Raw genomic sequence first — 26,363 nt, 5'->3', positions numbered from 1 at the left:
GAAAGGTAAAAACAAGCCTCTTTATACTTCAGTGAAAATAACCACTAACAAAGTTGGCAGAGGTTCTAAAGCCATTTTTATTTTACATAACTTAATGCCAAAGTTGAACTTAGGGCGCTGATCAGCTGCTCAGGGCAGCATGCTCAAGTGCAAATGCTTAGCGTTGATGAGGTTCCCTCGGCCTGGGGGAGCTCCAGCAGAGTGATGACGACAGGAGTGTTAATCATTGCCCCAGCCAGGCAATCTTAGTCACAAGTTCCTGCTGAAAGTGAAATCACCCCCTCTGGTTTAAAAACGGCTAAAAACATTTTACTCCGTTCACGTTGCCATTTCTCCCTTTCAGGTTAAGCACATGGAAATTTGTTCAGCAATTCTTTTTACAGCACTATTTCCATTAGTTGCTCCCACAAGCTGGAGTTTATCTGATTGCGCAGTGGATGGAAACTTCAGGATAAAATTCAATGGCCGAAGGCTGAGTGAAGTTTACCCTGGCTGTGGTTATGAAGAGGGTAAGTGAATGAACCTCTTTGTTGCTCTTGTGTTTATTTTCTCTTACACGAGATTTTACACGCCATAAAATGCAAAAGGCATACTCTTGCAATTACAGTTAACCATTGAGATTTGTTTGATGACTGTTTTTAAGTGATCACAGGCCAAAACCAAGAAATTAAAACACACAATTAAGCATGCATGCCAAACAAAATTGCTTCAGATTCCTCTTGACAAAAATATTTTTATTAATTAAACAGCCTGTTTAGTTAATTGAACTGTTAGCAAAATGTCTTTCTGCGTTGATGGAAGGTTGAACTGTTCAGTAAACAGATTTCTTCAAGGCCTAGAACAGTCCTGGGTGCGTAGAAGATTTTGTGGAAATAGCTAATGATTATTTCTCTCTCTCTCTTTTTTTACTCTGCACTACATTAATGGGTTATAAAAGGTATTTTCCAGTCATTTGCATAAAATCTTATGTTTTACTTGATACATCAGTGATGAATGAAAAAGGAAGTAGAAAATAAGGCTTGTACTTAAAAATAATTTCACATCTTTCGCACTATGATTCAAACTATGATTCTGTTTTTGAGAACACTTCTGAGTGTTCAAAAATTACTGCAATTACACATGTTTTACAACATTGCCTGTCATTGTGAAAACCTGGAAACAACCAGATAAATGTTCACAGGATGAACAGGATGGTGACTAAATACACTGGAATACTATGTAATCATAAAAAGAATGAAGAGAATCTGTATTTATTAACATGAAACCAGCCCAGATTGTATTGCTAAGTTAAAAAAAGCAAGTTTCTAAAAAATAAGGCATTAGTAAGTATAGCATATTTTCTCCTTCTTCTTCTTCTTCTTCTTCTTGTTTTTTGTAAAAACAAGTACCACTATCTACGTATACAAGTCTGTAGTAATATTCACCAAACCATTTACAGTGGCTACTTTTGGGGCACTGAATACAAAAGTTTTCTATCTATTCTTAGTCATTAGAATGCCAGTAGTAGGGATATTGTTGTATTTAGTGCTAAAACCTCAGTGTATATAAATAATTGTGTCTGGTACATATAGGCGTGCAGTAAATAGTGCCGAATGAATGAATGCATGAATGAAGAGATTTCTATAATATTTCAGTTGTTGAGACCTGACATGGGTAATTTGTAAGGAAATAAATTCACAAAATACCTTAATTTTTAAGTATAAAAAGTGATTTAGAACAACTTCCAAAGCCTCTAATACTTCTGTCCCACTTTTTGCAATACTTTCCCTCATTTTCCTAGTTAATTTTGGTTCAAAGGAAAAGAAAATGTTGTAGTTCCTATGCTCACCTAAGAGCTTCTGCTGAGGCTTACTTTGGGTTGGATGTCTGCCCTCAGAAATCTGTGCATCTCACATCCCAGATTGCTGTTTATCTTCTTACGCACATGCCATCCTTCCAATTTGATTACAAACCCTGAAGATACAGACCCTGTCTGACGATCTTTTCTGTCCTCTATTCTTAGCACAGGGCCACCCTAATAGTAGGGGAGTAGTTTTGTTTCTGGGTATTCTTTCCAGAAACATCTGTGAGGTTCTTAGCGGTGGAGAACTACTGGAATCCCTCCTCATAAGCCAAGCATTGCATACAATAGGGCCCCGGTGTGTGTTTGTTGAATGAATCACTGGGGCTTGATTCTGGCACGTAATCTCTGCATACACAGGTGATGAGATTTGGTTTTGAGGGGGTGTGAAGACGCTGTATCAGTTTGGAATTGTTTCCATTGCCAATAACAGAACACCTGACTAAACTGGCAGAGGCAGAAGAGAAAGGGAATTTATTGGTGCCCATGGCGGTTTGTTAGTGCAGCTGGCTTTAGATATGGCTACCCACGGTGCCTCAAAATGACATCTCTGTCTCTCTCTTACTCTGTTCTCAGGCAGACTTTCTCTTTGAGCTTGTAAAATGGCTGCCCAAATCTCTTCAAACCATATTCTTTTGATTGCAATCCATTGGAAAACATGTCTTTTGTTTCAGCAGTCCTACCTGGAAAATGAAATCAGGACACTCAGTAAACCAACACTGAGTGTACCCAGGAGACTTCCCATGCACTGGTTTCATGAGCTTCGAGGGCGAGGAGGAAAGCCTCAAGCAGGCCAGGTGGACTGAGGGGACAGCTGGAGCCCCGAGGAAAAGTCAAGGCTGTTGCCATTGGAAAGGGGAATGGATGCCTGATAGTTGAATGGCAAAGGTCAAATGCTAAGGAAGATGACTATATATCATTTTCTTTTCCATTCTCCCTAAATATATACAAATATGAGTAAGTAACAGATACAAGAACCGATCAACTCTAGCTCTGTAAAGATGCACATATCGGCACTGTTACAAAGGTGGCAGATGGAAAGATGGAGGGAGGGGCTATCTGAATTGAGTAAAGCCAGAATCGCAGTGTAGAGCAATGACTCTCAAATTTGTTCCATACCGAAATTATCTGGGGATCATTCTGATGCTCATACCACTCTTTATAACCATTATCAGAATATCTAGTGTCAGAACCCAAGCTTTAGTACTTTCAAGCTCCCAAGTAAACTGTACTGTAGTCAAGTTTGAGAACCAGTGGCCAAGAGAGATGGTTTTAGAGGTACCAGAAAGTGTGCTTTGAATGTAGTAGATCCTCAATAAATAATCAGATAATGGGATTTACAGGCAGAAAAGAACACGACTGAGCACAGCAGGGGCTATTTGTGAACTGGTTATGGTGTGTAGACATCACATTCTTTTCTCAACATATATTTCTCCCCTCATAGTCAGGATTAAAAAATATATGCTTCTATTTACAGTGAGGAACTAGAGGTTCAAACAGATAAAACTTGTCAAAAGGCTAACCAATGAGTAAAATAGGTCCCTTGGGCCCCACATTGCATATTCTCTCACAACGCTCCACAGACATGGGTTTAAAGGTGAAGTCAGATGTTGGATGTAGCAACTAAATTTATCTGACTGAAGAATTGAGTATATGAAGGCAGTCCTGGAAAATTGAGAAAGGTGACATTATCTGCAGCATGGATTGGCAACGTAGGGCCCATGGGCCAAATCCAGTCCACAGCTGTCTTCATAAACCAAATCTTCTGGGGACACAGCCATGCGCATTCTTGACATATTGTCTACAGCTGCTTTTGTGCTATGCTCGCAGAGCTGAGAGTCCTAACAGATAGCATATGGCTTGCAGAGCCTAATGCATTTACTGCCTAGCACTTTGTAGAAAAAGTCTGCTGACCTGTGGCCTAGAGTTTACATTTTTGTGTGATCAGCAGTTCTGGGAAGGGATGAGATTGCCATTATCCATTCAGGACTGATAATAACTCTTAGTGTTGTATGAGTAGGATTCTCCGAGCACCCACTCATTCATTCAATCACTTAACATTTCCTTTCTTGAGCATTTACAAAGTGTCAAGCACTCGGAACTCATAGTCTATGAGGCAGATAAAACAGCTGAAATACAGTGCAATAATTTCTACAATGAAAAATAGGATACTGTGTTATGATAACTTTTCTCTCTGTGTCTAGGCTACATGAGGACAGGCTTTGGTTCTGTTTTACTTATCATTGTGCACTCAGCTTCTAGCAGAGTGCCCAGCACGCAACAGTAGGGGATCCGTAAGCATTTGATGAATGAACTAATGAATGAATCAGTTAATATGATCGAGGTAACCATAGGATGCTAGGAGAACATACATAACCCAAACTCTGAGAGGATGAGGTCAGGTTATGAAGCTGAAGTAGAAAAAGTAAAGGGGGGTTGGGGAGCAGCAAAGAGAGCAAAGTGGTAGGAGATCAGTGGCCTCACCTTGGCCGTCCACCACAAAGTCTATCACTCTGGGACTGGAAAGAGAACTGCGAGCCTGAGCAGTATTTGGTGGGAGGTTTGATGTGACAAGTGAAATAGACAACTCTGTCCAGTTTTGACTCAAATACCTCCAGAAGCTTCCTGCTGTCTACAGGATAAGATCAAGTCCTCCAGAACTTATTTGCTGCTAATTTAGTTTTATTGCCCTTACTTTCTTATGTCATTTCCCAGTGTCTAGTTTGATGCTTTCTGATTGCGTTTCATTTGGTCTTAACTGTGCTTTGTAGAAAGATATGCTTCCCCCTTAGGATGTCTCTTCCTCTCTCTCTAGTCTATACTGCTCTTCCTTTAAGGCCCAACACAACTATGGCACTTCAGACAGATTTTCTTCCCACCCACCCTGAGCCTCGCTGACACCTCGCTCGTGCATCTGTGGATTCCATCACACATTGACACCCACCACTCATTCTCAGATTTAGTGATCAGGACTGCCTTGGGCTGCTTCGTGCCATTTCATGGGCTAACGCTTTGCAGGAAGGTTCATTAGAATGTGGGTTCCCAGAAAGAGGGAGCAGGAGAGGTTTCCCTCATACTCTCTTAGTACCCAGAACAATATGTACATAATATTTGAGTAGACACTTAAATACTTATTGAAAAAATACACGAATGAGTCAGATGATAAAAAGTCATGAGGTTGGAAATGCTGCCAAAAAAGGGAACTCAGAGAATGGAAAATAATTAGAGGAGATGCTAATAAGATAAGTATTTGTAATTAGAGGTATTCGCAAAAAGTATAGGTTTTGAGGGCAAATATTTAAGTTTATTTAAAAAAATTTTTGGTAGAGGGGCGCCTGGGTGGCTCAGTGGGTTAAAGCCTCTGCCTTCGGCTCAGGTCATGATCCCAGGGTCCTGGGATCGAGCCCCACATCGGGCTCTCTGCTCCGCGGGGAGCCTGCTTCCTCCTCTCTCTCTGCCTGCCTCTCTGCCTCCTTGTGATTTCTGTCTGTCAAATAAATAAATAAATCTTAAAAAAAAAAATAAAAAAAAATTTTTGGTAGAAATCCAGATGTGGAGAAATGAGTTAATTGACTTTTCAGTTTAGGGCAGTTAACCATCATTGATCTGTGTAAGGTACTGCCCTTCTTTTTTATGTATTCATTTGTTTATTTACATACGTATTTGTTTTCCTTACTGTCCTCTTTACCTATTGCCATTCCCCTTCACTACCACAGGAATGGCTCTAATGTGATTGATGTGTATCCTCTTTTTGTGTCTGTTTATGAAAACTTCCTTTTATTTGTTTTTTAACATGTATTTAAAACATTTATATATGGGGTGATAGGTTACGAATCTCAATCTGCTTCTTACCTTTTTAATGAAGCATTAGGTGTTGAAGATCTATACATATTGCTGTAGTTAGACCTATTGTTTCTGTTGCTACATCATACTTCATGAAGTGAATTTTACACCTCCAATGATGGAAACCAGCACTGCCTCCAACTTCTGTTACTACACATTATGATGAACATCCTTGTATTGTTCCCTCCTAGACCTAGTGTGAGAATTTATTTGGAAAAAGTCTCCAGGAATGGCACTGCTGGATCACAGGGTAAATGTCTGTTTAATTTGATTAAGGAGGACTAGATTCCCCTGCAGAGTGGTGGCGTTAGTTTACGCCCATGTCCCCTCCCTGCCCCATAATAGAATTTCTATAAACTATAATCCTACTAATACTTAGTGCTACCAGCTTTCTAATTTTTGTTATTCTAACAATTAAAAATTGATATTTCATTGTTGTTTTAATTAGTGTTACTGTGTTTATGAAAGAGTTTCAAAATCTTGCTTGACTCAGTTTCTTTGAGTTTTTTTCCCCATAAATTACCTCTTTGTAAATATTTCTCCATTTTTTTCCCAAGGGAATTCTTATCTTTGTTGTTAATTCATAATTAAGTGCTTATTAAGTCATTTTTTCAACCAAGAAAATTAACTTAAACTGTAGCATTGAATCACTTTGCTGAATACCCCTTACTTAACTTAATTACTTTATTATTATTAAACATTATTTCTGATTTTGAGGAGATAGCAATAGCTGTATAGTTGTTAGATCTTCCTAAATCCCCACATATAAAATACATGGTAAAAATTAAAACGCACGAACAACATTTGCTACAAAACTAAGTTAGACTTCAGTCTCTCTTTTGGCATGTAAGGAGATTAGAAGTTGCTACTCCTGATGCCACAATAAGAAAATAGCTGAAGAAACTGAAAGTTAACAGCTGCTCTTTGAAGAAATGTCACTACTTCTGAAGCTGAAATGCAAAGAGAAAAAAGGAAATGAAAAAGAGACAGATATCCGGTTCTCTGAGACAAGTGCAAAATGTTTAACATAGGTGTAATGGAGAAGTGGGAAGGGTACACAGAAATATTTGAAGCAGTAATGACTGGGAATTTTCCAAAATTCGTAACAAACACCAAATCACAGATCCAGGAACTCAGAGAACACCAAGCAAGATAAATACCAAATTAAGTGACAAGTAAGCACTAGGAAACCCCAAATACAACCGAGTGGAGAGAATTGCCAGTAACCAGACTGTATATTATCATTATCTATGTGGGAGATAGCAAAGGGAGGCAATGGAGTGGCAGGTAGAATAAGAACAGGAGAAACTCAAAGGAGCCAACAGATAATCACTGAAAAATATGGTATGTTAATCAGACCAGCAGATAAAACCAGGAGGGGTTTGCCTACACTAGGGAGAGGCGGTGAGTGGCCTTGTCGTAAAACGCAAAGAGACTTTTGAACTCTCAAAATGGGCCCTCTATAGTTTCTTTCCAGAAGGGTCCAAATAGGAGAAAAACTACTGGGAATGAAACCAAAATTGAGCAAGAGGAGAAACCAGAGAAAGAAGAAAGAGAAGCTCCCAATAAAAGTTGGAAGTTGGGTGTGGAGTCAAAAAATCTCAGAGTTACCATATTTCTCTACACTACATGGAAAACATAAAAGAGGGAGCTCTGTGAAGACTTAAAAACTGTCCTAACTTTTCCTCCTTCTAAAATATCAGGAAAATTCATTTTCCATAAAATGAGCAATAGCAAAGTATTGAGTTAAAATCTCACACAAAATTGCCGTAAGAAATAAAGAGAATGAGAGTCACGATAACATCTTTAGACAACGAAAACGTCTCAGAAAATATGATTAAAAATAGATAAAAAATGTAATGGTTTCAAAACACACTAATAGGCAATAAGGAAATAATACAAGCCATGAGAGAGGAATATAAATCAGAAATAGAAAAATTCAGAAATGAGGCAACAGGACTTAAGAAAGAATAAATCAACAAAAAAATTTTAATGACTAGAAGATATAAGAAAGTACATAAACACAGCAAATAGTGTCTTTATAGAAATAGAAGAATTGGAGGAAAAATAGAAAAAGGAGGAAAAAAGGAAGGAGGAAAACAGAATTTGAGGGGGAAAAAGAACAAATATTGAAGATAGAGATGATTTGACACATGGTTCATAGGAGTTGCTGAAGAAGAAACCCTAAGTAGGAGAACAGAACAAATACTAAAAAGTATAATTAAGAAAAGGTATAATTTTAAAGATTTCCTGAAACTAAAAAAAAAAAAATTGAAATCTGTACTGAAAGAACACAGTATGTATCTGAGGGCATTGATATAGAATAATGATGACCCAGTCTTATTCTGGTAAAACTGATGAACTTAAAAGGAAAAAAAGCACATAGTAATCTTTGGTCATCAAGGAAAAAATATCATGTGAGGTATAAGAGAAAGAAAATCATATTATCATCAGACAGTTTGACAGCAATAATCTATGCCAGAAGATAAGGCAATAACATATTTCTGATACTCAATGAAAGCACCTATGGGCTGAGGATTTTATACCCAACAAAACTGGCCTTCAAGTATGAAGCGCATAAGCTGTTAGCAATGTGCCAACAACTCAGAGAATATTGTTTTCATGAACTTTTCCTGAGTAATCTACTAAAGAACAACTTAACCAAAATGCTGTGAGAGACATCATCATGTGTACTGGTGGTGGCATTAATTATACTGTGTGATTACTTGTAGAATTAATAATGAATGAGCTTTAAAAAGGGAGTATAGTATGTAATGTGTATAGTATGTAATAGCTATGTGATCTGAGAATGGAGACACGGCACAACTATGGAAGAGGGAGAGAGTTATGGTGGCATGGGCAAATTTTTTTCAGAAATCAAAACATCAGTGATAGTATTGGAATTGGACTGCTGTGTTTGCATGGGATAAAGTAATGAAAACTTAATGGGTATTTTATTTTATCGACTCTGTCCTTGAGAAGCAAGATTCTTTGTGTAGTTGAACAGTATACAGATTTAATATAAAGGAAATTAAATTAAAAAAAATGTTTAACCTGAATTTCAATTGTCAGTATGAACTAACAAGATATTTTATTTCTCTACTGAGGAATTCTAGAAATAATGACCAACCAAGCTCCACAGTGGCATCTAGACTATGGTCTTCCTCAAGTGAACCAAGACTTCTTAGAGAAATAGTTAATTCTAGTTTTGGAGCTATCAAATTTAAAGACTATTAGAATTATCTCAAATAACTCGAGAGACAATGAGAAGAGGCCCTCACTGACTAGAAATGGGACAGATTGAGTAGATTGAGTTTCCATAATGGTAAGAATGGCAGTGGATTGCAAATTGGTTATCTGGTGCTGTGTAACAACTGTTCTGAAGCCTTGCTTAAAGCCAGACGCATTATATCACACAGTTTCTCAAAGTCCGGAGTCCCAGAGCAGCTTAACTCCCTTACCTCTGTCCCAGAGTCTCTAAAGAAATTGCAGTTAGGCCATTCACTGTACGTTCATTTGCGTTTGGGCGTGGAAGTGGACACCAGAAGATCACACCTGTGGCTCTTGGCAGGATGCTCCTCCTCTTCACTGGCTCGGCCTCTCCGCAGGGCTGCGTACAATATGACTTGCCTCTGAGTGCAAAGAAACAGCGAGAGCAATGCAGTGTGAGTGAGCACCAAGGATGGAAGCTCCCAACGTTTACAGCCTGATCTCAGAAGTGACACACCATCACTTCTGCTGTAGTGTATTGGCTACCCTGACCAAACCCCACCCCCCCGCCTTTGGGTAGGGGACTGTGCAAGATGTGAAGGCCAGAAGGCAAGGAGCATGAGGGGCCCTCTTGGACTCTGGCTTCTACAGTATGAAACCCATCAGATACGTTTAAATCCATGAGTTCACAATAATGTTCAAAAACCAAAAGCCTAGTTGGTCTCTTGAGGATGACAGCCAGCCGCGTGTTATCTTGAGGACTGGGAAATGAAAGAATCAAACTTTCCTATATGAACTATAACTAGAGTGTTGAGCAAGCAGAGTAGATGAGTGAAGGACTCTTTTATAAAATTATTTCAGCTGGGGCTGCCTGAGTGGCTCAGTGAGTTAAACCTCTGCCTTCGGCTCAGGTCATGATCTCAGGGTCCTGGGATCGAGCCCCGCATCGGGCTCTCTGCTCAGCCGGGAGCCTGCTTCCCCCTCTCTCTCTCTGCCTGCTGCTCTGTTTACTTGTGATCTCCTTGTGTCAAACAAATTTTTAAAAAATCTTAAAAAAAATTATTTCAGCTAAAGAAATGAAATGATAGGGTTGAAATTTTACGTATTATTACAACCCCCCAGTAAATGAATGAATGTGGGCAGTGAACGTGAAATGCTGCTGACGATAAAGAACAAAGAAAACCAGATGCATGTGCCATCGACAAAAGACCACGTGACCACTCCGACCTTGCGGAAGGGGTTGAAGCTGAGTCCCATCAGGCCTGTGGATTCATTCGTCAATTTGTTGTGGAAGCAATAGAAGGAACACATTGAACTAGACGGCGAGTGTGTCATCAGCACACTCCAGACGAGGAAATCTCTATAGGCCAAGCAGCCTGGGTTATTCAACAGAAAAAGTGAAAGGAAAGAAAGGGATGGAAGGGAAATACAAGCAACCTAAATAAAAGAGCAATTTTTAAAAAATGGGCAAGACTACAGCAGCTAGGAATGCATTCTTGGTTGATAAAATTAGATAGAAATGCATGGAAGTTATCAAAGCCAGAACAGTGGAAGAAGGAAGGGGATTACTATGTAAGTCAAGACAGTGGTTGCTTTGGGGTGGAGGACAGGACTGTGATGAAGGTAGGGCATGTGGAGAGGCTTCTGGGTGGCTGGCAAACTTTTATGTCTTGACCCAGTAGGTAACTATCAGAGCATTTACCTCATAATCACTCACTAATGTATTAATTTGTTTTATGCGATGTCCTTTATCTGTGTTTTATCTTATGATAAAAAGATTTTTAAAAATTTCTGAAGATAATATGTGACCATAGTAAAATATTCAAATAGTGAAAAGATCTATGAAGTAAAAAGTTGTTCTCCTCCCCAACCTCAGTCTTTGAATTTCTTTTCCCCCAGAGGTAGCCACTGTCATCTGCTTCTTGTGTATCTATCCAGAGAGATCTCATGCATATAAAATCTCACACATGCATGCTTGTTATATATGTATATGTGTGTGTGTGTGTGTGTATGAACATATGTAATATGTATAATTCCCTCTCGTTTTAAAAGCATAAATGGGGGGCACCTGGGTGGCTCAGTGGGTTAAAGCCTCTGCCTTCAGCTCAGGTCATGATCTCAGGGTCCTAGGATCGAGCCCCACATCGGGCTCTCTGCTCAGCGGGGAGGCTGCTTCCCCCACCCCGTCTCTCTGCCTGCCTCTCTGCCTACTTGTGATCTCTGTCAAATAAATAAATAAAATCTTAAAAAAAAAGCATAAATGGTAGAAGTAGAAGGCCATGCACGTGTTCTGATCTTTATTTTACTGAATATTTTGTAGACTGTTCTCTATCCCCTAGGGTCAAATTAGATAAAACCGATAACATCAGTCCTTCTTCCCAGGCTGCAACCAATATATTTTGACCTGTAAATAGAGTTTAAATAAGCAGGTACCTTTTCTAAGAATATACTTTATATTGTGTTCCTAGTTTCTCAATGTGGAGCTACTAGTCATATTGATTATAAAGGTATACCTTCTTCGTAAAACTTAAAATGCACATGTCCTTTTTTTTTTTTTTTTTAAACTCAAGGTTTCGGGTTAAACAAATCTGCTCACCCTTTGATAGACAAGATAACCCCAAGGGAAGGGTGGTGGATTCTAGAGTTAGCAAAGTGCTCCTTCAGCATTTCCCTGAGTGAACTCAAAGGTATTTTATGGCAGGTGCCAAAACAACCCATGTGTGACTAACCTTTGTGCTTCTCAGTTGATAACCACCTGTTTGTGGTGGTAAGTAGGATGAGAGCAGACAGACATGCCTTTAAACTCTAATCTTGGGCTAGTAAATATTTTCTGGGCATCAGATTGTATTCTTAAAAAACAAAAAACCTGGGGCACCTGGGTGGCTCAGTGGGTTAAGTCGCTGCCTTCGGCTCAGGTCATGATCTCAGGGTCGTGGGATCGAGCCCCACATTGGGCTCTCTGCTCAGCAGGGAGCCTGCTTCCTCCTCTCTCTCTGCCTGCCTCCCTGCCTACTTGTGATTTCTGTCAGATAAATAAATAAAAATTAAAAAAAAAAAAACAAAAAAAAACACAAAAAACCTTGGTGAGTTATTTTAACTATATCTCTATTTCCTTTAATATTTTTTTCTTTTTCAGTCACCTAGGTAATATCTGTTGCATACTTACCGTGCACTTAGCCCTGGGCAGCATCCCAGTATACCAAGGAAGGAGGTACGAAGACAGAACTTACAGTCTTGCTCGGGATTTGCGATACACACACGTATGAAACAGCTAGGGAACAGGAGAGTATTGTACACATCCGTGTGTTTGTCTCGGTGGAGGCAAGCACGTGTTAATACATGTAACACACATAGAAATACACATGTATGCCAAGCGGTGTGGCCAGGATGATTAGAAAGCAGGCGAGAGTTTGGGAATTATGTGAAGGGACGGTAAGCCAAAGCAGCTGGAAGGTGGTGTGAATCTGGTTGTTGGACAAGACTCTGCATGGAAAGCTCTGGAACTGAGCTTTTATTTTTCTTCTGAAATGATTATAGATTCATGGGCAGTAGCAAGAGTGGCACAAAGAAGTCCCAGGGACCCTTTGCTGAGCTTCCCCTAATCATAACAGCCTACATATAACTATAGTACAAAATCAGATCTGGCACGTGGACTATGGGACAATCTATACGTCCTTTCCAAGTTCGCATGCATAACTTCTGTGGAACTGAGCTTTGATAAATGAAGTTCAAAAGACAAAGAAGAGGAATGAGAAAAAACGTGAATAAGCAAAGCTCACAGGGTAGTTGCTTTCCAGAAATGTCCTCTTTCTCTCTCCTTCCAACTTGTAGGCATCCCACAGAATCCCATGTCCATTAATCATACCTCCTTCCCCACCAGGGTGGGCTTGCTACCTCCTCTTCACAAACACGATGTGTTCTTATTCCAGGGGTCCAAACACAGGCTGTCTCCCTTCCAGAAATCATTTGCTCTATGAGGTCATTTGTTGGGAAGTGGCCCGGAGCCCAGAACTGATTTTCCCATGGATTCAGAGCTGCATAGGTGATGGGTCCCCCGGCCTCTCTCCAGGCCTGTGTAACTCAGAACGTAACTACGGGCTCTTCAGAGCCCTATCTGTCATTGTGGTCCATGGTGGCAGTGTGGGGCTTCTGGGAGTTAGGGAGAAGGATTCTCTGCTATGTCAGATGGACTCCTGTCTTAACGCGTCCCATTCTATTGCTACAAAGCGCCACTGTGTACAGTGGGTAATGTTAAAGGGAAAGCCCTTTTATTGACTTTTTTAATCACACCAAATAAAATCTTTTGTAATTCAAGTACCAACCCACTTAGCCATCAGTTCCATAAGAGATAAGAAGTGTGAGACCGGGAGCTGATGAGAAGAACTAGGCAAAGAGATCCTGAAGAGAGCTTCTAGAAGGAAACTCTGAGAGAAGGAATTACCAGGGATTCCTTCTTCGTATTCTCTTTCTGTCCCCCTTGTATCTTCCTGAATCCTCCGAATTCTCTACAACTAAGCCTTAGAATCAGAAAAATCAGAGTGCTTCTGGGGTGAAAGGTGCACGCAGGTTTGTGACGTGGTTTCTAGCACGGCTAGGAGGTGAGGGGACCCCGGAGGGTGTGCTCCTTAAGGCAGAGGTGAGGCCCTTTCCAGATCCAGCAGCTTCTCGTAGGAGCTCCGAGCGCACGCAGCACGTACACGATTCAGAACTTCAGAGGAGAGGTGTCTATGCAGACAAAGAACAGAGGCCACCCTCTCTTTGGTTTTCCTGATGAAATCTGAAGGCTCCATGGGCACCTGCGGACAGAGGCCTACCAGAGTCAAAAAAGGAAGCCAGTTCTTTCTGGGTCACAAGTCCTTTAAACCCTTCACATCATCATTCCAGAAGAAGTTACTCTGGAAACCTTGCACTTCCATCAAGGCAGTGACAAACACCCTGGTCTTTCAGTTCTTGAACAGAACCTGCTCGCCCTAAGTGTTTGTGCTCAGCCAGGGGAAGAGAAGGGCGGGTCCAGACACTCTCTGGGTCCTAGCCATCCGGAGAGCTTTCATTTTCTTGGGTGGTCCTGATACTGATTTGGTCCCATGCTCATGACTATAGATGCTTTTCTATATCTGCACAGAGCCTCAAAGAGCAGTGATGGGGCTCCCTGTATCCTCTCTGTGCTGTCCTACATGGGACTTTTTTTTTCTTTTCAAATTTTCAAATTTTTATTTAAATTCTAGTTAACATAAAGTGCTATACTGTTTTTAGTGGGTGCACTCCTTAATGCACCTAGATGACCTACCTAACCCATCCCCCACCCACCTCCCTCCATCAGCCCTCAGTTGGTTTTCTATCATTAGGAGTCCTGGAGGGGACGTTTAAGCCTATAAATACTTATGTCAGTCCCTTTTTATTTTATTTTATTTATTTGAGAGGGAGAAAGTATGTGTAAGCGAGAGCACAAGGGAAGGGGACAGACTCCCCTGATCCCAGGTTGCCAAGATCATGGCCTGAGCCCAAGGCAGACAATCAATTGAGCCGCCCAGGTACCCCTGTCAGTCCCTTTCCATATAGTTTACAGCCCACAGGAAAGTATGTGTCTTCTAATCTCTGCTCATTTTACTGATGAGGTACATTATTTGCAGTAATCTTACTCTCCTTTTGTGTTTTTAAATTTCCATTATGCTGGTACAACTTCGGAAAACGTTTTATTGAAATATGATACTCACCCTTGCGCAAGTCTGGTTTCTCTCTGTAGATACAGTCATACTGGTCTAAGCATACTAATGCCATAAAAAGTTAAATGTTTCACTTGCTTTGTTCTTCATACTTTTTTAGTGAGAATTCCTGAACTGCATAAAATATACTCAGCAATTTACATCTGTGTCCTGATGACTTTTAAAGTAAGAGAGGGTAGTTTGGAGCAAGCGTGATACTTTACTAAAGAGTTATAGGTAATAAAGCTCTTATTTACACTTAGTTGGGTTGAGTAAGTATTTCTTGCACACTGGGCCATGTAAAGGCTCGGTGATACAAAGAGAAAGAAGTGGTTCCTATCTTTACAATGTACAACGATACAGTCAAAACAAAAGTGGTGACAGCTGTTGAATATCCCTTTTGTCATTGCACCAAGGGGGAGTCTGTAATATTCAGAGGCCAAAGCGATTGGGAAGAACCTCTTGGCTGAAGGGAAGGCGGGTGTAGGAAGAACTGTGGGGTGTAGGTAGAAGGAGTACATAAACATGGACCCTTTTGAGAATAAAAAAGGGTGCTATTCATATTTATGCTTGTGTAAGAGGTATTATCTGGTTTTTTAGGGCAACAAGGAGTTATGGTGCCCCTCATTAAAAGGCCAGATTTAGGGAGAATCGTCATGAATCCAAATGGTGGAAAAGTGTATTAGTTTGCATGGCTGCCATAAATGGATGGCCTGCAGGATGGAAATTTTATTGTCTTGTGGTTCTGGAAGTCAGAAGTTGAACATTGAGGTGTCAGCAGCGTTGGTCCTTCTGAGAGCTGTGAGGGAAGGGTCTATTCCAGGTCCCTCTCCTTGGCTTGTCAGGGGTTGTCTTCTCCCTGTGTCTTCACATCATCTCCCCTCCCCTTTAAAGATTTTATTTATTTACTTGACAGACAGAGGTCACAAGTAGGCAGAGAGGCAGGCAGAGAGAGGCTCTCCGCTGAGCAGAGAGTCCGATGTGGGACTTGATCCCAGGACCCTGAGATCATGACCTCCGCTGAAGGCAGAGGTTTCTGAGCCACCCAGGTGCCCCAAATCTAGGTTTTAATAAGTTGGAGGGGAGGGAATAAACAAAATGAAGGATCATGAGAGAGATAGAGACTTTTACTTTGGGGAATTATTTGTGCTCTAAGAGTCTTCTTTCCAGGTAGGTAATAAAGACTGGATGCTGGTGATGGAGGGATCCTCAAGTGACAGTTGACTAGAACATACTGAGCCATGGGATGCCATATCGGAGGTACAACAAACAGACTGGCCACATTTTAGCACAGTAATTGATAATTCTCTGCTGTGAGACCTGATTTCATTTACTAATGAAATTAACGCTATTTTACCCTTCTCCTGTCCCCACAGGGACTTTATGGTTCAGAATAATGAATATGATGAATTCTGAGCTCTGTGGAGGAACCATCATGAGTTAGTTCAAAGTGTCTATAGCAACAAAAATTTGGGGGCACATTCAAGAAATAGCATAAAAAGTTGAGTGGTTATACTTGCAAAGTAGTATGTAGACAAAAAGTCAGGGAGAAGAATATACACATTGCTTGGTATAGGTATTAGGGGCTTAGATAAAGAAATATTAGACCTCCATGTCCTTGCAAAGTGTAAGCTCTTGTCTGTGTCATTACTATAAAAGGCCAATGGGAAACCTCATAAGCTATGACAATATGTGGATTCCTGCTGAAATTCACATAGAAATGTTTTCATTCTTACGTTGTTGCTCTTTCATCATTTATCTCTAACTCCATAAGTATTGAAGAAATAGTGGTGCACACATTTCCTTGGCAAAGAAGAAATTGGCATCAGGGTTGTCTGTTCGATTGAACGGCTATAGCCAGAACAAAATTATCCCAGCCTGTGTGGTTGAGAAGCACCGGGCTACGGAGTGTAATACATGAACCATAAAACATAAAAATAATAGCACTGGTACTGAACTTTAGGCTCAGATGGTCTGGGGTATGAGTGAAATTCATGTTTTATTCATCAGGGAGAATAAATGATCAGAAAAAGTATAAAATGGGAATTTTAGGTAATCCCGTGAGTCATTCCAAGACATGTGAGATTTTCACTTTTAATTAATTTTAAAAATTATAAAAATAATAAGATCACAGTACAGGATACTTGGAAAAACAAAAAGGAGACATTTCCAATTTTTTTCTACGTAGTTTTTTTTTACATAGTTGTACCCAACATAATATATACTCTATTCTAGCTCCCTTTTTGGCCTTCTTTTAGAATCTTATTAGCAGTTTTCAACAGCCACATAATTACACATCTAGTAATTTAATTACTCCTCTAATAGTAGACTTTCAGCTATTTCTAACATATTATATAATTTTGATATAAATATCTTATTCAAATTAGCATCATATATAAGATTTTAGGGGGGGGTGAGAGTTCTAGATATGATCTTCATGGGTCACAAGATTGTGAAGCCTTTTGTGACCACATTTTACTCTTAGGTGAGTAAAACAATCTCCATTTTACCAGAGCTGTGAAGTTCCCAAGTGTGGGCCTTCAGTGGGCCCAAAGCTTCTGCCTATCCCTCATGTCAGGATACCCTAGGCCACCATCGTGGGAAGAAAGACCATGTGGAGAGACCAGCCAGCCCTCAGAACCACACAGGCAACCCTCAGGATTTATTTACTTAAGATGGCTAGATAAATTTCGTGGTTGGATTATAGTGACTCCAGATTTAATATCTAGACATAATGACCTTGTCTCAAAAAGGTTTGAATTATTATACCTTCAAGGATATTACTGCAATGCTTGGGCATCTTTACCGTTACGTAAATCACACTCGATTTGTTTAGAGATGGACATAATCTAAAGATCTCATCAGTCCTGGATGCCTGCGGTTTCCTTTGCTGTGTGGATCTGCTACCGTACTGAAAGTTAGTTGGAAAAAAAATGATTCTTTGCTCAGAGTTTATAAATATTTTCATTGAAGTAACGTTAAAACAAAAGCAAAATGAAACCTTAGTAGTAAATAGAAGTTGAGATTATTCTGGGTAGGAACTCTAATAGGATGGAAACACCATGGGCCTTGGAGTCAGACAAACTGTTTTGGAATTTCAGTTTTACTTACTCTGGACAAGTGTTGACTTTTTGGAAACCCCGTTATTATATAAAATGGTGGATAATAATGTGTTAAATAAAAATAAGGCATAGGCCTGGGTGGCTCAGTCTCTTAACCATCCAACTTTTGATTTTGGCTCAGGTCACTATCTCAGGGTTGTGAGATCAAGTCCTGCATTGGGCTACATGCTGAGTGTGGAGCCTGCTTGGGATTCTCTCTCTCTGTCTCTCTCTCTCTCTCTCTCTCTCCCTCTGCCCTTCCCCTCCTCCTCTCCCCCTGTAAAAAAATAAATAAATAAAAATGTAAAACATAAGCTGTGTATCAAAGTACCTAGCCCACAGTGAGTACCCCATAAGTAGTAATTTCTACCCTCCTTTATTCATGGCACACATTGATAATGTAAAGAATACTGCAGAAGGAATACTTAAAATATTATCAATTTAAAATGCTTTCAAAAACCTCTTATTTTGGGGCGCCTGGGTGGCTCAGTGGGTTAGGCTGCTGCCTTCGGCTCAGGTCATGATCCCGGGTCCTGGGTTCGAGCCCCACGTCGGGCTTTCTGCTCAGCAGGGAGCCTGCTTCCTCCTCTCTCTCTGCCTGCCTCTCTGCCTACTTGTGATTTCTCTCTGTCAAATAAATAAATAAAATCTTAAAAAAAAAAACAACAAAAAAACCCTCTTATTTTGGTTCAAGGGATCCTATATATGATTTGTGTAACTTTCTCTGAGGTTCTAGTCATTTAAAAATAAGTTAAAAGAAAAAACAGTGCTGGATAAATGAGATAGGTGTGGAGGGTTTAATTAGTTGGTTTCTTCTAGTTAAGCCATGTATTTTTTTTTTTTTTTTTTTTGGTACTTCAGGTTTCTCAACTAAAATGGAATAACAAAACTTCTTAAGCTACTAGAGTACTTGTTCCATGGATGAACAACTATGGTTCACCTTTCAGGGACAACAATAATAGGTTGAATAGTGTTTTTTGTCCTTTCCCCGCTGCCCCACAGTAAAAAAAAAAAAAAAGTAAAAAAAAAAAAAAGATCTAAAGGTTAAAATTTTTAGTCATAGTAGACATTTCCTGTCAAATAGATATATTCTTTTTTTTTTTTTAAAGATTTTATTTATTTATTCAACAGAAAGAGATCACAAGCAGACGGAGAGGCAGGCAGAGAGAGAGAGAGAGAGAGAGAAGCAGGCTCCCTGCCGAGCAGAGAGCCCGACGCGGGCCTCGATCCCAGGACCCTGAGATCATGACCTGAGGCGAAGGCAGCGGCCCAACCCACTGAGCCACCCAGGCGCCCATCAAATAGATATATTCTTAATTCTAATATATGCAAGTAATAAAAACTGACTTCTGATTCATTCAGTTAGTTACCCAACTAAATTGTAATGAATGCTCATTATGTTCAAGGTGTGTATAAAAACAAAACAAAACACTATGGACCTTTACAGCCACGCAGACCTGTGTTCAAATTTTCATTGGCTTCACACCTTACAAGTTGAGAAACTGGTGAGACTCACAAAGAAGCTTGCTGACCTTCTGTGAATCCTCAGAGATTCACAAATTCAGAGCAGAGATTTTGTGTGGAAAAAAACTGAGGAAAACAATGAGAAAAGAAACTGAGTTATGTATTGCTTCAGAACAAGTTAACCCCCAAATTGAGTAGCTTCAAATAACATTGGTTGATTATGCCACAGGATTCTGAGGGTTGTCTGCGTACTTCTGAGGGCTGGCATCTCCACGTGGTCTAGCGTAGTGTTACATGAGGGGAAGGCCGAAAATGCAGGGCCACTTGAGGCCTAGTCTCAGGAACTTTGGCACTTTGGCCATATTTTATTGGCCACAAGTCTGGTTCAGATTTAGGGCTGTGGAGAAGAGACTGGGCCTCTTCATGGGGCATGGGGAGGCTGTTGCAAAGTCCCATTGCAAAGAGGTGTGTGCTGGGATGGGAGGCGTTTGTGGTCATTGAACAAAGAATAGTATCCACTATGTTTGTATTAAAGAAGCTGAAGAAGATGGTATCTACCCGCTGGCCTGGCATCTCGTTACAGGTGCTCAATCAGTTTTAAGACCCTTGTTTCCTTCTCTTCAAGAATCATTCAACATTGAACGTGAAGGTACCATCCTAGTGGAGCTTAGGTTTGGTGTCACTGTAAGGCACCCTTGAAACAGCGCCCATAGCTGCCTAAAGCTACCAAAGCATCTTGGCAGAACAACCTTGTGGGGCAGGATGTCCAGTTAAATTCGAATTTCAGATAAGCACTAAATGATTTTTTAATAGAAATATGTCTTCCCCTGTTAGCAGCTTGGCATATATTCTTCTAGAACTTTCCTGTGAATATTCCAACCTACACATATAAATCTTAAAAAAATGAAATGATATTTGCTTTGACTAGTTGCTGTTTTCCCTTTCCCTATCTGTGTACCTTTAGATCTAAGTCATTCTTCTGAAAGCCATGTGTGCTGCACAGCCTGCGCACACCAGAGTTGACTTATTTCAACGTTCACTGATGGCCGTGTGTGTTATTAGGAATTCCTCTCCATTACAGAAAGTGCTACTACACGTATCCGTACTGACACATCTTTGTGTATTTCTGATGTACGAAGTTCTGGGATTGGCACTGTGACGAGAAAGGGCATGCCTTGAATCTGGAATGTTAAAATACCTTCCAAAGGGTATCGCTTTAAACTGTCACCAAAAGTATGTGAAAGTTCCAATACTTCCACCTTGCCAGCCATCACTGTTTTAATCTTTGCTTACATCACAGGAGGAATAAACCATTTTCATAGCAAATAGAGAACTAAATTGGAAGCAGATTCCCTTTAGAAGCGCTGAATAGGAGAGAAATTTATTCAGTGAGCAGAAGAAAACAGATCGCTTCCTTTCAAAAGGAAATTTGGTTTGTAGCTTGTTTGCGCACACAAATGCATGAAATTCAAATTCAACCCCTTGGGTTGAATAGGGAAGTCTAAAAACAAACAGTTACACAGGAATGGACTGGGAGGGCTGAATGGCATCCCTCATTGCTGGTGATACACCCTCATTGGACTTCTTCAGTAAATTACCCAGACCTTTAAACTTTCCCCACTGTGGAACCCACTCTAGCTTACCATATTTGCCACCACCCCCTTCAGAATACCATGCATTTGTTCTCTTTCCTTTATGCCTCAGAAAGGAAAGGGGTGACCGACCACCCAGGGTGAGGACCACAAACCAAAGATGATAATACACCCTGATGCCCTGGGGTCAGAGTTTCCCCATGGTGCTCTTTCTTCTTCTTAGTGCAAAGGAACAGAGCTTTTTTTTTTTTCCCCTCATTTTCCCTGCTGCACTGTCCAGAGGGGATGGGAAGTATTACTGTGCAGAAATCCCAAAGACTCTCACTCCTGTCCAAAGAAACCCAATCAAAACCAAGTTCAAGCTGAAACAAATTTCTTCAAGAGAAGAATGCATATATATATAGAAACTGCCCCTTAGTGGGCTCCAGTTACTGGAACTTGTTAAGATCTTGACACATTAAAAAATGTTGTCATACCCATTTTTCTCTGCTGCAAAATCAGCTGTTCCTTTCCATTTTGAAATCATTAGACTGACTTTAAAAGTTGAAATAGTATTGGGACGCCTGCGTGGCTCAGTTGGTTGGATGACTGCCTTCCGCTCAGGTCATGATCCTGGAGTCTCGGGATCGAGTCCCGCATCGGGATCCAAGGTCAACGGGGAATCTGCTTCTCTCTCTGACCTTCTCCTCGCTCATGCTCTCTCTGTCTCTCTCTCAAATAAATAAAAAAAATCTTAAAAAAAAAAAGTTGGAACAGTATCTTAAAACCACATTGGGTCTGGAAACAAACGTTTACAACGCCCGGGATAAAAGGGAGGTCCGACAGAGAAGACGACATAGGAGTTAAGAGTGGGAAGAGGAAGAAAGGGATAAGGGAGGGCCACGAACGAGAAAATATAGCACTGTTTCTATTGACGAGGGTTACCACTGGCGCCCCAGGTACTGTTTCATTTTTGATTGTTCCTCCTCCTACAAACTCAAACTCCTTGCAGACTGGACAATGTCTTATTCATCTTTGTTTTCCCAGCACCCAGCAGGATACCTGACAAACAGTCTGTGTTCAGGAAATATTTTTTGGCCTGAGTCAAGTCACACTAGATTACTAATGACCATTCTAAAGTTTAAATTTCAGAGCTAGTTTTTGGGCATAAGTATGTTCGTGGCCATAAGACTTCTATAGATAAAAGCCTTTAAATCGATTGAGGCACCTGTGAAAGATGCACATTCCTGGGCCCTACCCCAGAGATTCCAATACCAGTGGTCTGGGAGGGGTGGGTGGGGTCTTGGGAATCTGTGGTAACAGATTCCTCAGGTGCTGCTGGTAACAGCTTGGGAACCCGGGGCAGCTTGTCGACAAGCACAGCAGATGCCGTAAGCCCTGCGATGGCCGTGGTGTATCCTGGAATGGCCCTGGTAGTTTGGATTTTGTGCCTTGCAGCTTGATCAGAAAAGAGCATGTGATCATAGTAACATGTACATTTACTGAAGACATTAAACTAGAAGTTAGTGATCCCAGTGCACCCAGAACTTAAGAATCTTGGGTCTTAAATGTCCAGTCTTCTTAGTGGGTCTGCAGATTTCTGAGAGCTCCCAGGGTCTAGCACTGTGAGAGACCTAACAGGCGGGAGGGGCTTCTGAACCTGTTAACGCCCTATACATCATTACCATTTTGAAGGAGATGGGTCAAGGAAAGAGTGAATGTGTTAATAGGAAAACAAAATGTTACGGCACATAGGAGATGTTCAAGTTTTCTAAAAAATGTTGGTTAAAACCACGATGAGAAATGGGGGGAAACCTGTTAACCCTGTCGGCAAATGTGAGCTCACTGGGCAGAAACTCAGAATGGAGTAAAAGGGTCGATACCCCCCATCTGAAGTCAGTCATCTGGGATAAATGGCGAGCATTGTTAATTACAGCACTAGTTAATTACAACTAGCATTGTAATTACAAGTGAGCATCACCTGCCAACATACCGGATCACCCAGAGTCACCGACCCAACCTAAATCAAGGCTGCCTAGCTAGAAGAACGCACCGAAAACAACAGAAGTCAGGAAAGCATTTGGATGGTAGCTTATGGATTCCTTTTGTTCAGTGGAACCTCTGAGGAAGGTGGGCTTATTCGCTGTCATTCCCACCGCATAGATAAGTAAACTCAGGCGCTGAGGGGGTCCCTTGACATACCCAGTAACTCCCAGACAGTGCAAGTGGGGCTGTAAGGCCAACTCTTTCATGTCCTCCCCCACCACGGGGACTCGACAGGAACAATACAATACCACAGATATGTCTGTTACTGAACATTCTTTTTGGCCCTCACTTTGATTTAGGTCAGGTTAGAAATACACCTCCTTCCTACGCAGGAGGTAAATGAGGCGAAAGCGTATCTTGACAATTCCACGGGCCGTAAAAGGCAGCGTGTGGAGGTGGAGCCCAGATCGGACTCCACAGGTCAGAAGCTCAGATGAGGCTTTGCTAGCGGGCCTGCCCGTCAAGGATGAAAGCCCGACCAGCTGTGGAGCGCTTACAGGTGGGTAGGGCGGCCCGGGGCCCGCGGGGCAAAAGGGCTTTAGGCCATTTACCTGATCTGCACCCAGGGCCCTAGGCGGCTGTGGGTGGGGCCAGTTGCGCACGTATCTAAGTGGGATCTAGAATAGCTAGGACTTACGAAACACCTGCCTTCCCGTCCTCAGGTCCCCACCTGAAGCTGATTATCATCTCTGAGGTTTCGGCTAACGCAGGGCACCCACTAAAGGGCAGGTCCCGCCGTCCCCGTTCCGGGAGCTGGAATGGGGCCAGCGCGGAGCCGGTGTCACAGCGGAAACCTAACGGGGCCCGGGGTTCAGCTTGGCGCGGTGAGGGCAGGTCTCTGGAGAGGAGGTAGCTCTCGGGTTCCGCTCGGGGCCGGCGGCGGAGGAGACCGGACGTGGCGTGAGCCGGCCGAAGGGAGGAGAAAAGGCGCAGCTCGGAGCGGCAGGGGCCCGTCTGGCCGGAGGGGATCGGGACGAGCCGGGCGCGGCGGTTCCCCGGAGGCGGCGGGAGAAGCGTGCAGCCGGCGGTGTGCGCCCGGCGCCGGAGGCCCGGGGCGATGAGAGTGCTGGTCAAGGTAAACTCCGGCCCCCACCGGCCGCTCATCCCTCACCTCGCGCCGCCGGGGCTCGAGCCTCGGGACCCGCGGACGGGCTCCCCTCCACTCGTGGCCCGGAGCGCGACTGGAAGTTCTGGAGGCTTGGAGAGGGAGGGCGCCCCCAGCCTCTGGGGACGCTGGGGACTAGGGAGAGGAGCGGAGACCCTGGTCATGGCTTTGTCTCACAAAGCAAGCGAACCTCACCCGGGCTGTCACTTAGCTACTCTGGAGGGGCACGCACTGTGCGTGAATGCATGACGTCCGTGGGGCGCACTGCATTTTCCGTGTTTCAGCACAGCCTGGTTACGAGCACTGTCTTCGGAGCCAGAGCACCTGAGCGAGCATACCCGCTCCACCGCCGACTATGATCCTGAGCAAGTTCCTTAATCGGTGTAATTCTTCCTGATCTGGAAAGCGGGATAATATTTATAATTTGAAGATTAAATCATATGCTCTATATGCTTGGCACTTAGAAAATGATGCCTAACATACTTAGCGGGGTGCGAAAGTTTGTCATGGTTAGCACCTCATCTTGGCAATAACCCTATGAGGTCTATCATCGCCCCTCCCTTCAGCCCACCCCACCGGTTTCCAGGTGAGGAAAACGAAGCTGAGGGAGGAAAATAAAGAAGCAAACCCAGGGCAGTGCTTTAAAACACTAAGAATGTGAGTATTCTGTCCGCACCTAGGATTTTGATCATTTGTTCCTAGGGAGAAGGAGGGTCACCCCTAACTGCCAAAGTGGGAGCTGAATTTTTTAGTTTCTTTCCCCTGGTGTATGAATTTTGATGTGAATTTTTCATCTGCTTTGGATTCTACCACAGCTGGTAAAGCATTAAATATCCCGATTAGACTGACACCTGGGTTTGACTGTGAAGAGTCTGGATGTTTCTTCTCTTCCTACCCCTACCAGCCCCTATCTTCTAGGGATTATAAATCATTCCCGATGGGACTCAGCAGGAGCCTCCTTTTGGGGGCCAAAATTAGGGACCAGGTCTCTGGAATTAAACTTGCCTTGATAGACAAGGGTATGAATAGCACTTTGAGTTCATTGTACCCTGGAGGAGAAGGAAAAGACTCCATAGAGAACACTGGCGATTTGCCACAAATTTGGGTCTTATCTTGACTATTTGCAATTTTCTATCATGGCTCATGTTTTTGGCAGGACATCTGTGCCAAAACTCTCAAGGACCTGAAATATGTCACTGGATTTTTTGATCATGGGTGTTGAGGATAGGCTGAAGAGCCAGTCTGAGAGTGACTTACATTACACTTCTGTAGACTCATCCAGTGTTGGAACTCCCAAATGTCCATGCGCCCTGTATCTGTTATCCCTTCGTGTCCCATCAGAAATCTACATGGCAACTATTTCCTATTAAAAAAAATCATGTTAGGTGAGATATTCCAAAGTGGGTCTCAGTTGTGGCCTTTTTTTTTTTAACTTCTTAGTTTTATTGAAGTTGTATATATGCATAGTTGAGAGTCAAATAATTCCATAAAGTTTGTTACTAAAAACAGCAGAACCCTCCATCATTTCCTGCTTTTCTGAAACCGCAATCATGTTCATCTCTTTTAGCTTGTTGATACTTGTTCATGCCTCCAGATAATACTTATTTGGCTCCTTCTTGATTTTTCAGGTGTAGTCATTGGAATACTTTCCAGATGGAATATAAGGATTTAGATTTCTTTTGTATTCCTGCATATACCATTCACATGGTCCTTCCTGTTCCTAACATCTACAGAATACAGCTGTCCATAATTTTTAGTTAGGTCAGTATTTAGTCAACATTATTATGCTTTCCTATACACACACAGTATTAAAAGCTAAGTTAGGTAGTATATGATTACTCCCCCTTTCTATCTTTAGATTTCCCCCAGAGTGGTCTTTGCGTGTTTCCAGAATTTTCTATGGTGTTTTCACTGATATAACAAGTTCTTTGCCTACATCTCCTCTCAAGATGATCTCATGTAATATCTGTTTTAACCAACTTTATCTTGAGTACAGCTTTCTGACTTGCTTTGCCTGTCCAGACCTTTCCAGTCCTGATGTTGGATGCACAGATGCAGATTCCCTTTTCCTCTGTTATGCTGGTTCCTGTTTCTTATATCCCGTGTCCTTGTTATTTTTTTTCCCATCATTTTGGTGGAGCACTTTTTCCAGTAGCTCTGAGAAAGGGTACATGTCAGGTACATTGAACTGGTGTATTGTTATGACAAATTATCCTTAGACTTTTTTCCCTTAAAGTTCTGCTAATAATGCAAAAATAATTTCTTGTGATTAAATCTTTCAACTGTTAATAGAAATTCAAACAGAAAGTTCCCTTTCTCTCTCTCATCCTTATATCTCTCCCCAATCCAGAGGTATTCAAACTGTTGGATTTGAAGCATTCAATCACTCTTTGGATTCATTTAGTCAACAGATATTTATGAATTTGTAAGTGTCCACTGTGTGCTAAGACCTATTCCAGAACTTGGGAATATACAGCGAAC

General features: G+C 41.7%; 1 protein-coding gene across 6 annotated transcripts in view; it reads left to right on the top strand.

Annotated features, from left to right (window-relative positions):
* Positions 1-26,363, top strand: part of TRPM6 (transient receptor potential cation channel subfamily M member 6) — a 169,778-nt gene that overhangs the window by 3,279 nt on the left and 140,136 nt on the right. For 3 of the 6 annotated variants that reach the window (XM_047700125.1, XM_047700121.1, XM_047700120.1), the window contains exon 1: positions 23,599-23,852. In XM_047700125.1, the coding sequence (XP_047556081.1) occupies positions 23,835-23,852 (18 nt within the window). In that variant the 5' untranslated portion in view covers positions 23,599-23,834. Of the gene's footprint in view, positions 1-275; positions 510-23,597; positions 23,853-26,363 lie in introns of those variants that run through there. The other 3 variants (XM_047700123.1, XM_047700122.1, XR_007122282.1) reach the window with 3 other exon arrangements.

This window comes from Lutra lutra, chromosome 13 (assembly GCF_902655055.1).
Source record: "Lutra lutra chromosome 13, mLutLut1.2, whole genome shotgun sequence".
NCBI classification, from domain to species: domain Eukaryota; kingdom Metazoa; phylum Chordata; class Mammalia; order Carnivora; family Mustelidae; genus Lutra; species Lutra lutra.
Note: the sequence above shows the minus strand (reverse complement) of the source record. Positions and strands in the feature narration are given on the sequence as shown.